Below are 13367 nucleotides of genomic sequence, written 5' to 3'. Positions count from 1 at the left end.
GAGAAGGTGCTGAAAATCACGGAATCATTTGGGTTGGAAGGGATCTTACAGATCATCTCATTCCATCCCCCCTGCTGTGGACAGGGACACCTTCCACTAGACCAGGCTGCTCAGAGCTCCATCCAGCCTGAACACTTCCAGGGATGCTGTGTGAGGAAGTGCTCTGCAGAGTCAGTAAGAAAGGACAGGTGAGGTTTGTTTGCAGGGCAAGCCAAGGTCAGCACTCACCTAATTTGTGTCATTCAGTTGCTGTGCTGGAGTGGGGAAAGCTGAAGGGGGAGCTTTGTATCTTTGACAAGGCACCAGAGAAGACAGAAGGTCAACTTCCTGCTCAGGGTTACTGAAATAAAAAGGATATGTGGGCCACCTGCTCTGAGGTTTTGTTTGGAATTAGGGCTGCCCAGCAAAGGAAGCTGCATGCAACACAGCCATGAAGATCTGTCACACTCCTAAATTAAAGCACTGCAAACTGATGTTATACACACAGACAGAGGTACAATAGGACACAAGGACTCCAGTGCTGGCACTAAGGGATTAGTTAAGGGATTGAAAGTAGTTTGTGTCTTGTCCCTCCTAAGAACCTGTATATTTGAGCACCCAGAACAGGTACAGATGCATTTGGAGTCTGCAAACCCTCCATGATGGGCCTGTTACTGAAACCCCTGCAGAAGCAGATGGCCTTTGTGCTTCAGTCTTCCTAACACATCATTTAGTGGAAGAAGTCAGGTGGATTCTCTTCTCTAGTCTCAGGTACCTCCAGAAAGCTACGAAATTGTATGTGAGCATGTTTATTGTAAGCTTTTAATTGTAAGTCTTTAAGTACAGTACAATATGCAAGAAAGCTGAAAAGTGACGTCCACACACGGTTTTAGGACCAGATGATCCTCGTAGTTGTTTAAATCACTAACCTTTGTTGTTCTACCCGGACTAAAGCACATATTGTCACTTAAACTTTGTTCATTCTGCAAAGAACAGAGGTTTAAGAAGCCTGCCTGTCCTGGAGATAGAGCCATCTTGTATGACATTGCTGAAACAGCAGCTCTGTACACCAGCCTCTCACTTTTGCAACCTGTCAACTTTTGTATGTTAACAGCATCATCCCTCTGAAACAAAAATATACTTCATTGCTCTCTGAATATAAAGGAAATAAAATTGAGTTTACGAACTAAAATGTTTTTTTCTGTTCTTTCTTACTTACACATGTCATTGTTTAAGATGGATCCAGAGTAGAGTCCTGCCTTTGGCTTGATTCAGTGAAAGAGGTGCTGAGTACCAGAGGCCATAATCAATCAGCTTCCAAGTTCCATTCAAACATGATGGAATCAGCTACAGAACCTGGAGAAGGTAACTCCACACAACTGCAGGCTCCCTCAAGCTCCATTAAACCAGGAAGTTTAGGGGTAGGGATCAAAGTGAACTCCTAGTTCCCAAACTAATAAAATACAGCAAAGGTATTCCTCCAATGGTTCCACAAGAGACCCTGAAATGTAAAGAAGAATGCCCAAGAAATATTACCTGTAATTTCATCCCACAGAGGGCTGAAAAGAGCTGGCAAGGCAGCCAGACTCCCAGGAAGTCTGAGTGATTTTACACTGAGAAGAGACGTGAATGTTTTACTGCAGAAAGGTGTTACTTGCACCATTCAAACAGTCACAACTTATAACCAACCTTTTTCTAATGTTCTACTGGAAAATAGGATTTTCAATAAAAAGAAAAAAGGACCTATTATATGAAAGTGGCAGTGATACAACCCATTGTATCAACCTATTCAAGAGCATTCCACAGTCAGTTCTGAAAACACATTTTATTATGAAATGCTGTTTAATACAAGCTTATACTTGAAAAAAATAGACATTAATTCAGACATATAAGAAATCCTCTGAAGTAAAAGCACACACAAGATTATAGAACAATCAGAGAAAGAAACTCTCCATCACGTAGCATGTTTTAGCCCAACCCTATGTCAGATTTTAAAACCTAGATTCTTAAGGTACCTGCAGCACTCACCTTGGAGGATTTGATTCCTGTATTAATTAGTTACTTTTGCACAGGGGATACTGACCTAGACAGCATGAATGCTCCTTTGTCTACACAGTGCAGGCTTCCTGTTCAGTGACATTCCACTTGCGGTTTTGTGTTCCAGAATAACACTGTCTATCAAAGTCCAAGCAGCCTCACTTCAGGCTCCATCCAAATCATCCCCAGCTGTGCAGAAAATGCAATCACAAGTGCGCAAAAAGCAACATCAAATTTGTTAATTAAATGAATCTAGAAAAAACTCCAAACTCCTAGTAGTATTGTTCTACTAGATGTATCCAAGCTAAATACAAACTCCTCAAGAGCACACTGATAGCATCACTTTAATGCTGAGTGCAGCTAATTCTATCACAGAAAGCTCCATTGGCTCAAATTTGGAAGAGGCACAAGATGTAGTGAAGGTGAACGTGTGTGCCTTGTAGAACAGCAAATACTCCAATGCCAAGTCTCACCATGTGTCACACGGGGTAAAAGCACATTTAACTGTGGGGAAACAAAATGGGGGCAAAAGGCTTTCCCTAATTTTTTTTTACTAAGAGCAGTCCTAAAGAGAACAGCAAACCTAATGAATAGCATTTCCATTTAGAATTGATCAGAGCTTACACAGAAAGGAGCTCTACTGTCATAGCTGATACCACTGAGAAGAAAAGCCAATGCTTAAGTGGAATGACATTATTAGAACTGTAAGGATAACCTTCAAAAATAGGAAATTCTCAGCCACTCACCATCCAAGTGAGTGGAGTAGCCAGAAAGTAAATATCCAATTCATATTTAATGTCCAGGAGCAGAAAAGAGGCTCAAATGTATCAAGGTCATAAGTAGAGACACCAAGCTTCCCCCCTGTTACCTTCTCTTCCTTGTTTTCCACCAGAAAAAGACAACTAATGCCATCCAAATTGCCCACCTGGTCTTATCTCCAGGTAACTCCTTGCTGTCCATAGTAACCCCCTTCCAGACTCCAAGGGCAGCTAAAATGCCAGCTTGGGTGCACGTGAGAGAGTTAACAACCTGATTAACGTCTCTGACATGCTGGAATTATTTCTTCAGATTTTTACGGGGCAAATTCACCATTTATTTCAGTGAGCTTAATCCAGTTATAAGAGGCATTCCTACTCTTAACAGAATACTTCCCAAGACAGACACTGGATAAGCCAATTTACTTTGAAGGGCTTTTCCTTTTGCTCAGGAAAATCCCTCTGATCTAATTCTCCGCTGCAGCTCCTGTGTTAAAAAAAGTTTCTGGCCTATGAAACCGGAGATCTGAGGAGACATATTTACTCATTCCTTCAATGAGTTTTCTTCTTTGTGTTTTACAGCACGGCCACACCTCCTTCGCAGCGGCTGGTGATCATGTTGGCAATTTCAGTCCAACTGTCCATATGAGGGTTATAAACTTCAACAGAGTCAGAGGTTACCGGAGCAGCAAAATCAGGACTGGGAGCTCGGCCTCCCAAGGCATAGAGGAGTCCATTCACAGCCACAACACACACACCCGCTCTTGGGATCTTCATCGGAGCAACTTCAACCCACTTTTCCTAATGAGAGGGTGAAAGAGTCAACAAGTAGTTTTAGGGCAAGCCCCCATTCTTATAAAATAACTTCTAAAGCTTAAAGGCTGAAACATATCCAAAGAACACTATGTATGCACCTCACAGGCTCCAATATGGTATGTGTACAGTACCAAGAGGATTATCAAGCCAGGAATGACAACAGTTTCACAAGGGGTCCAAATCGTGTTAGTCACTAAAGAGCAGATCCCATACTGTCTCTACACAACACCCCTCCCTTTCTTCAGTCACTGCAAGATGCAGTCTGTCTCCAAAATAGAGAATGGTACAGTTTGAGGTGGGAAATAAGGAAAACTAGATTGAATTCAAAAAGCAAGCAGATTGGCACACTGGATTATGTTCTGCTTTTAACAGTAGCTACTCTTCTAAACAGCATCATAGAAACATAAGCAATAACAGTCAGGAATAATTTCTTATCTTATTTTAGTCATGCTGAAACACCATTTTGATGCAGAAGAAAGATCCTCAACTTTTCAGTGAGTTTTTTCTCTCTATTCAAATTATTGACCTTTCTACTGAAGAGGAGGAATCTATCCCCTCACCTTAACCCTAGCAAGTATTTACTAACCTACAGTATATCTGTGCATGGTTAAACCACAACAACTAGTTAGGATAGACCCTGAGATCACCAAAGCTTTGTTTCACTCAAGATCACCAGCCAGTAGTGAAAAGGAAATGGAATTTCCAGCTTTTTCTTTTTAAAGAAAGGAAGCAGGCTACCTCTACAGCATTTTACACAAACCTGATGCAATCTACATTTAGGAAGGGAAGGGACTCTACTGTACCTCTTCAAATGAGTATCTTTCTACACTAGCAAGTGCATCCTGAGATTCACTGGAGCCTCCCACGGCGTAGATACAATCGTTGAGAGCAGCCACACCAAGATACGCTCTCCGGGTGCCCATCGGAGCGAGCTCAGACCAACGTTTGGATATCGGGTCGTAGACTTCGACAGAGCGGAGCTCTACTCCTTCACTGCTGACACCACCGACAACGTAAATCAAACCTGCGGGAACAGAATTTCTCCTCTCTTAGGTTTCATAATACGAAGAAAGACAGAAAATGACTGTCACAACAAAGGTTTCAGCCCGACGTTACGATGGCTTAAGAGCGACAGAAAAACCTCCTTTTGTTCAGTAGCAGCACACATAAAGCTTTTGCATGAGTAACTTGGGGTTTGAACACTGGAAGCTCTGATGAAAGCAAAAATTAAGTGCAGGGGAAGGAATTCAGAAGGTTGCAAATGCTGACCAGGCCTGAATCAAACACTTAACAGGCACATTTATTTACCAAGTCTTTAGACGTGTCTGTCTTAAAATAACCTGTAGCAACTCTTCAGATTGTCACAAAGAAACACACACAAACCCAAATATGGAAGGTAAATAAAAGCAGTATCAGGAAAAACTGTTTTCATGAGATAAAAGGCAGAAGACAAGAGAGAACTTTATAGTCTTTGAGTTCTGTAAAATTAGAAATATGGTACTAGAAGAGCAAACAAGCGAAGCACAAACACGTGCAACTGACAGCTCAGTACAAGACAATGGTAAGAATTCATGACTGAAACATAAAGCTTCAAAATCCAACAGCTGTTGGAACTATTTATGGATACAAACTTAACAATACACACCTTGCATTTCACAACACCCAAAGCAGTAACGGGGCATAGCCATGCTTCCCACCACATCCCAACAATTTTCTTCAGGATCAAATCTTTCAATTGTGTTGCCGATCTCTGCTCCAACCCAACCTCCTGCAAATAATAGCAAACACAGGAAAGAATTTAATGGCATGAAGTTGTGTGTTAGCTGCATGTTTAGCATACAGTGCACTGTTCCAGGACAAATTCTGAAACCAGCATGCAGTCAGTTTACAATGGACATAAGTTACAACTAAACAATAACTAATCCACAAAGATTTGGTATATTAATGCTTATGGACACAGCTGGTTTTCAAAACCTAAATTGCAAATTTGCATCATGGAGACGTAATATTTAAGATCAAATCGCTTTGCAAGTTCCATGAATCTTTAAAATTAACTTCACTTAGGGGAAAAAAAACAAAAGAGAACTTACCCAAAGCATAGATAGCACCATAGCAAGTGCACACTCCCAGTGCACAGCGGGGATGGTTCATGGAAGCCACAGTTGTCCACTGCTTTGTAACAGGGTCATAACATTCCGTACAGTCGAAAATCATCGAGTTGTCCTCACCTGCATAATAAGAGCAAGAACAGAGATGGAAGAAATGTTTTGCAGATATGGAAACATTCTTCAACTCCTTCCAGGGCAGGCAGCATTTGAATACAAGATCTATCTTTCAGCCAAACAGCCAACGTAGCAAAAGCATTGTTTATACCCAGAACTGAATAATCACTAGGAACCGCTTTCATCAACAGTTCCCTGAAACGTTACTGAAAACATCAGAGGGATGAACAACCACAGTGCTGCACATCTTTTACTCTGCAGCACAACTGCCAGGGTTTTCAGGACCAAAGATGTGTTCTGAGGTGACAAAACCAGTCCACATATGCATTCTTGAGTGATGGGCTAGTAGAGCTACTCCTCACATCCTTGTGCAAACACACATAACGAGCCTTTCCAGGCAGGCAGACCACAAGTGGTCTGTCCTGTGCTACTGCCTTTTATGCTATGGGCTTCTGCCAGACTACAAGTGAGACAAGGAATTCCATTAGTGGGGGTATGCAAAGCCGTATGGTAACCTCTGAGTTGCTACACCATGAGGGGAGAGCAGCTTAGCAAAAACTGGCCAACACAGGAGCCCAAACAGACATTCACAGAGCAGTGACAGTAGAGAACCAAGGCAGAGAACGAAGGAACCCCAATTATACCTAAAAGTTGTACTATCTACTGCTGGGTTCCTCAGAACCACTTACAGGAAGAATAATTTAAAAAAATCCCCATCCATGAGTTCTCCAGTATCCATGTAACAAAGAAAGCACATTTCAGCTGTTACCTCCAATGGCATAGACCATTCCTCCCACCACAGCCACCCCCAGCCCGCTCCGGGCCTGGTGGAGAGAGGAGACTGTGGTCCAGTAGTGGCTGAAAGTGTCAAATCGCTCCACACAGCTGAGGGCTCTGCTGTCACTCCAGCGTCCTCCCTGCAGTCGGTTGTACCCACCTGGAAAGAAAGTGGAAAGAGCGTGGCTGAGTAACAGCTTCTTGCTCATCCCCATGCTCCTATAACTAAACCACCGAAAAAAATTACAGTAACAGCTGTTTAGCCACTTTTAGTAGGAACTGGGTTTTGACAATAGCTTGGTTTCTTCAGCCCACAAGGAAGACAGGTTGGCTTGAGGGTCATGGTAATTGTGCTGAGCTGACACCATAATGCTACAAATATTAGAATTCATGTTTTGAGTAAAACACAGAGATCAGCCAACAGCCTTTGCTATCCAAGTCGGTGCTACTTCCCACAGGGTGTAACAAACACATTCTCTTCCAATATAAAGCTTTGCTGAAAACTTGCAATTTCAAGTACCCCATCATGTAAACCAAAGTATCCTGGACAGAGAAAACTACAGCTCTCAGAAGAACAAAGGGTGCAGTGGATTTGCATGTACCATTCCAGCAGCAAACCCTGGGTAAATCCTCTGCTGATTTGCAGCTTTCCACCCAAGGCAAATTACTTTTAGACAGCAAATCTGGGCTTTGAATGCCATGTCATAATGACAAGAAACACGAATGCTGGACTTCTGTGCAATTCTAAGCAGAAACCAGCTAACATGGTAACTCAGCCGTGACAAAACATTTTGCTATCTTTATATATTTTGATTTAAAAAAAAAAATCCAGTATCTCTTCAGTACTGTAACACGAGATACTACTTCATTTGTTTTACAAGGTTCAAACAGCCACGTTCTAACCTACTGCATAAAGGTACTTCCTGGCTTTCCTCCGGGGACGACCTTTAGAAGCCTGCAGAAAACTGCTGACCTTGTTCTCTTTGGGAGACTTAGAGACTTCACAATATTCTTTCAACAGAGTTTGCAGAGCCACCCGAAGACTGAAATCTGGAATACCTTGAGGAAATAAGCAGAATAAAAAAGGCACAGTGAAAAGTTAGAGACAGTAAGCAACTCAGCTGTAGAAAAATTAATAGCTTCCCCTAAAACAGCAGACAAATCAAGGTTGCCTACTTTTATACGGCTTTTTCAAAAGCAAGTTTTTAAAGTAAGCTGTGCTTGTTTGTTAAAAAATAGAACTTGTTTGCTGTAAGTATTTTCACTCATCATGCTATTAATGTAAAAAAAAAAGTCCATCAAAGCCCAGTAACTCCAAAAAACACATGGCTTGCTCACATGATATCCTTTCTTTCCTTCTTTCACTTACTTTCTATGTATTTTAACAGCCTCTGTGCTGGCAGCAGAGGGAATCGAACAGGCTCCAGTACTTCTACGACGTATTTCTTTCTTTTCCCCACATCCTTCAGAATCCATTGCATGGCCGCTATGAACACCTGGTACTCGTCCTCGATGCTCAGGTCCTCACTCCGCAGGATCTTCACGAGCTGCTCCTTGGTGAGCGCCAGGAACTCCTCCCCGCCCTGCACCTCCAGGAAGTGCGCGTGGATGTAGCTCTCGGTGAACTCCATCAGGTCGTGGCAGGCGATCTGCTCGGAGAACTGGAAGAGGCCGATGCAGTTCAGCGGGTCGATCTGCCCCTTGAGGAACTCGCAGCAGAGCTCCACCACCTCGGTGAGCTGCAGCATGTCGGCGGCGACGATGAGCTCCTGGACGTTGTGCTCCGCGATGCTCACCACCCCTGCGGGCACCAAACCACAGCGGGGCCCCGCTCCAGCCTGCGGCCGCGGGGCGCCCGCCCCGAGCCCCCGCCACAGCGCTCACCTGTGTAGATGAAGTCGAGCAGCGTGTGGAAGGTGCCCGCCTCCACGCCCGCGATCCGCACCACGTCCCGCCCGGTCTCCTTCATGCCGCCCGCGAACAGCGCCGCGAAGTAGGGGCTGCTGGCCGCCAGCACCAGGCGGTGCACGGCGAACGCCTCCGGGCCCACCTCCAGCCGCACGTCGCAGAAGCACTGCCCGGCGCGCAGCCGGTTGATCTGGGCCAGGAGGAGGCGGGCGTGGCGCTCGGAGCTGGAGCAGGAGCTGGGGCTGGCGCTGCCCTTGCCCGCCCCGGCGCTCGCCGCCATCGCGGAGCTGCGGCTGCTGCTGCTGCGGCGGCACCGACACCTCCCGCCCGGGCCCGGCCCCGCGCCGCGCACGCGCCTGCTCCGCCCGCCCGGGCGCGTGCGCCCCGCTGAGGCCGCGCTGGCTGGACGTGGCGCGTGCTGCGATTTGGGGCTGGTGAGGGGTCGTGGGCTGAGGGCGTTCTGTGTGCTGAGGGGTCGTGGGCTGAGGGGTCGTGGGCTGAGGGCGTTCTGTGTGCTGAGGGGTCGTGGGCTGAGGGCGCTCTGTGTGCTGAGGGCGCTCTGTGTTGCTGAGGGTCCCTGTACTGAGCACACACCCCTCAGCCGCTCCTCATAAGGCGTGTTTTCTGGACCTTTCACGAGCCTTGTTGCCCTTCGCTGGACACGCTCAATGTTCTTTCTAAAATGAAGAGTCCTTGCGCACCCCCACTGGCACCTCTGGCCACCCTGTGCTCGCTGCCTGCTCCATGGGGAGCTTGCTTGTTGTTAAACCTGGTCCCTCGATAGCTTATTCACTTATTCAGTCTTCACAATTTCTGTCACTCGGTCCTATTCCCTTCAGTCATGCTCTTCCAAACTGGATCCCTGCCCACCTCGACCTGTGCTCGTGAGGGAGAAACGTGGCAGTCTTGGGGAGAAACCACAGTTGCTGCCTGTCTGTGGAGGCATTGCCTGTCCTGAGCTCAGGGCTGTGGCACCAGAGCCAGCGCATCACATACTGAGTTAAACACATGTGGTCACTGAGTCAGGCAGAACTGGCATTGATAGTGAGAGAAAAACATCCCTCCTGAGTTTTTCACAACTGTTCAAGGAGCGTGACAGGCAGACCCAGCCCAGCACCCCCTTTCTTCAAAGTGTCATACCATTTCTGGGCCTTCCTCTTCATTCCAGCACAGATGTTTCATCAGTGTCCTGTAGCAGCGCCACGTGGGTCACTGAAGTCAGCACTGACCCTGAGGCAGAGCATGCTTCCATCTCAGTCTGTATAATTCCCTGAGTCAGTGCATGCCTGAGCACTGACAGGGGATGAGCATCACATACTGAGTTAAACGCACACGGTCACCGGGTCTGGTGGAGCTGGCACCGATTCTGAGAGAAAAGCATCCCTCCTGAGTTTTCCACAACTGTTCCAGGAGCATGACATCCAGCCAAAGCAAAAAGCAATTAGAGAGCCACTTGGAACGCTTCCTTATCTATTTACTGTGAGACTGGGAAAGAAAAACATGTCTGCTCACAGTTACAATGGTCATGGCCCCTCAGGCTTTTCTCATGATTCTGCGTTTCATTGTAATGACTTTTAAATGTACTTCTGGAAGGAATTTGAATTGTGATACCCTCTGGGGCCTGTTGGTTTCTCTGTTCATCAGCATTACATTCTAATTACATTTCAAGTTGTTCTTAAAAAAATATCCATAGAAAACATAGATCTAGATAGAAGAAGGTTTCTGCAAGCACACACAGTTGGATGCATGCTGATATAACTCAGTACAAATTTTAAGCTCGGCTAATAAATGCATTGAGGTTTTTCTTTCTTTGACACATCAGTAAAAGAAACCAAACCCCTCTCACGCTGACATTTTATTCATCGGAAGTGGCCTGTGAATAAAAGGCTTAAAATTCTCATAAATGCCAGTGGCTTGCTTGCTGGCTGATGTCAGCTGTTAGACTCCAGGCCAGCACTAGGATTTCACACCACGGTGCCAAATTTATGGACACAAAATAGCATTGCTGAGCTGGCTAATTTTGCCCCAAAGGACTGTGCTGTGTTGATGTGGTTGGATGGTTCCATCCCCAGGGAAGGGCACTGCTTCAGCAGGTGTCTTCTGTGATCAGACAGGAGCTGTACAGGATGGGGCTAATGCTTCCATATACTATTGTGCGTCTCCCAAAACATGCTGTAGATTTTCAGGAACCAAACAAGCTATTCAGGCTTTCTCTTGAAAAACCCCTGTCCCGCAAAGGCCCGTGGCTCCTCAGATTTCACTGGCTGAAGGCTTCTCAGGAAGAAAACCTTTCCAGATTCCTGGATGATCTGTGGAGTTGAGGGAGATGTCTTGCTACCTTTCCCGAATCCTGCAGGTGCCGCTGTTACTGCAGGGTTATGTATTGGAACATTAGCAAAAGCGGGACTGCAGGATGATGTATCAGAACATTACCAAAAACGTGAGGTTGAAAGCTGTTGCATGTGTGGGTGCTGAACCCCTCCTCTGTTACAGGGAGATCTTTGTTAGATCTAAGGTTTTCTGTCTTTTTTTCCCCCCCCTGAACTCCGTACAGATGGAGAGCTTTCAGTCTCAAAAAACCCCCACACCAGTAAACCTACCACCAAAAAACCCCCAACCACACACTCACAGGCAGGCTGACTTCACACTCGTGCAACATGGAGGAAAGAAGAGGAATACAGAAGGTACTGTACTCCTGGAAGAAAACATTGGTTACCTCATTATCACCCCAATGCTGATAATCATGACTAGTTATTTTGTTGTCTACCCAGTGAAAAGCCTCTAATGAGCTACAGGCACTAGATTCTAATTAGATACCGGCATAAACCTGTTATCAGCTTACATTTTCACGTGATACATAAGCTTTAGTGGATAAAGAAGCTTCCCTTCAGGATCTGAATGTTTCCAATCTCTGTGGGTCACAGTGTGCTTCCCAGTGAGGTAACATATTTTCCAGGCCAAAGCCACGCGTGAGAAAACTCTCTCTTGGCAGGTTTGGGCCAGGCCCAAGAGCTTTTACCTTAGTTCCTGTGAGGGTTAATGAATCTTGATGAATATGTGTGTATGTGTGTGTAGGCTAAAGGTGTGAACTGGAATTGACCTAAAGATGGAGAGCAAGAGGGGTCCCCAAAGCTAATTTTTCTGCACAGGCAGTCCCAGAATATATGGCTTGTGTGGAAACATTTAATTTTTCACACTGTCAGCAAGGTGGTGATGGCTCTGTCCATTTATCAGCTGAACTGTTAATGGCTTGGGAAACTGTAAAGCTCACTGCCATGCTATGGTGAATGCCTCTCCTCTCCCTCTCATCTTTAGAAACCTTTGTGAACTTTCTTGTCTGTTTTGGAAATTGTAATTAAGATTTTGTACTACTTCCGCTGTAATATGGCTTCAGGTAAAGGTGGCGTTCAGGTAACAGTCTGGCATCAGAGTTGTCAGTCTGGAACAGGTTTAGCATTCTTGAAGTGGGTATTGAGAAACTCCTGAGTATCCTCATTGCACCCAAAGCACTGAGGCACAGGCTGTGCTGGTGTCCAGCTGAGAGGGGTGTTGCCCTCCGAAGATCAGCCCTGCCCCGGGGAGCCACGTGGCAGCAGCAAAAGTGGGGAACACATCTGAGCCACAGGAGCCTTCAGAGGGAATGTGACATTTCCAATGAGTAATGGACAGATAATGTCTTGTGATCTCAGGAGCACCGGCAATATTTCAGTGCTGTGTGCTCCAGGCTTCACCTTCACAGTAGCATTGGGTGGAAAGGTGACTGGTGTATGATAAAAAGTAATAAAATGAGGAAAAATACTTTTTCAGTCCTAGAGTATGCCCTAACAATGAAAGGATCCTGTCATCTGACCTACTTGTTTGGAGAGGTTTGTGTTCTGGGTACACTTACCTAGCAGGAAGTTTGGAGGAATTCCAGTTAAACTGGGAATGTTGTGCAACATGCATGGCTGCAGTTCCCCACCACTTAGAAGATTCTTGTGTTTAAGCCACAGATCTGGAGCAACTCCAGGCAATTTGATTTAAAGTAAACATCCTGGATGCAATGTGTCAGATACTAGCACAATATTGTTTTAGTCTTTCTCATTTCTCCTGTGGGAATAATCATTCCATGAAGAAGGAAAGTGATCTAATGAGAGAATTAACTCAAGAGCTTGAATACTGAATTAATCACAGATGTCTGAGAGGGGAACCAAGGCAAACTCCACAGAGAGCTCACTGCATTTCCAAGGAAGGAGGCCAGAATAATACTAAGACTCAGATAGCAGACCAAAACAGAGGCAGGAGAGATGTGCTTTTAGTAGCTAAAGGGAATCAATACTTCCCTTTAGCAGCAGAGAGACTTTCCCCCCTCATGTCTCTGTGAAGATAAACCTCAGTAGCAGGAGATTGCTGCAAATTTGTCTTGGAGATGTTGAAAGCTGCCAGATTGTTGGGGTCTGATCCTAACTGTGCCCTCACACTTGTTTGAAGCAGATGATTGATTTCATAGCTTGGGTCTTTTTTCACTGGTATTCTAGAGCTGACCTGCAGCTTCACACTGAGTTAGATCTGCTTGCTAAGGTGACTGGATCAAAGGTGCAGGTCTTTTTTTGCCAAAAGGAAAAATGTGTTGTGCTTGAGAATTATCAGTCTGCAGGCATGTGGGAGTTCAGTCTTGCCATTAGCAAAGTTTGGCACTGTTTCAAATGGTAATCCAAACCCTAATGCTTTTTGGACTCCTTATTTAACTCTTCTTGTCTAAATCTCTGTGTTGTGTGTAGAGCAAACACACAACAGAACCATGAACTGTCCTAGAGCATGTGGCATTTTTTTTTAATAACTCCAAGTTATGCAAACCTTTGGAACAGAAAAAAGGAAGAAAAATAACCAGAAA

The 13367-nt window shown here is 45.2% G+C and overlaps 1 protein-coding gene across 1 annotated transcript; it reads right to left on the bottom strand.

The window, feature by feature from the left end:
- Positions 1-1780: 1780 nt before the first annotated feature.
- On the bottom strand, positions 1781-8784 carry IPP (intracisternal A particle-promoted polypeptide). The gene is made up of 8 exons (XM_017824747.1): positions 8471-8784; positions 7956-8387; positions 7490-7645; positions 6579-6746; positions 5678-5815; positions 5233-5355; positions 4391-4611; positions 1781-3572 (listed from the first exon to the last, which is right to left on the bottom strand). The coding sequence occupies exons 1-8, from the start codon at positions 8772-8774 to the stop codon at positions 3348-3350; spliced, it is 1767 nt and encodes a 588-aa protein (XP_017680236.1). The 5' UTR covers positions 8775-8784; the 3' UTR covers positions 1781-3347.
- Between the last annotated feature and the right edge of the window lie 4583 nt (positions 8785-13367).

This window comes from Lepidothrix coronata, unplaced genomic scaffold (genome assembly GCF_001604755.1).
Source record: "Lepidothrix coronata isolate B3197 unplaced genomic scaffold, Lepidothrix_coronata-1.0 Scaffold112, whole genome shotgun sequence".
Taxonomy (NCBI): Eukaryota; Metazoa; Chordata; class Aves; order Passeriformes; family Pipridae; genus Lepidothrix; species Lepidothrix coronata.
This window is presented reverse-complemented; position numbering and strand designations above follow the sequence as displayed.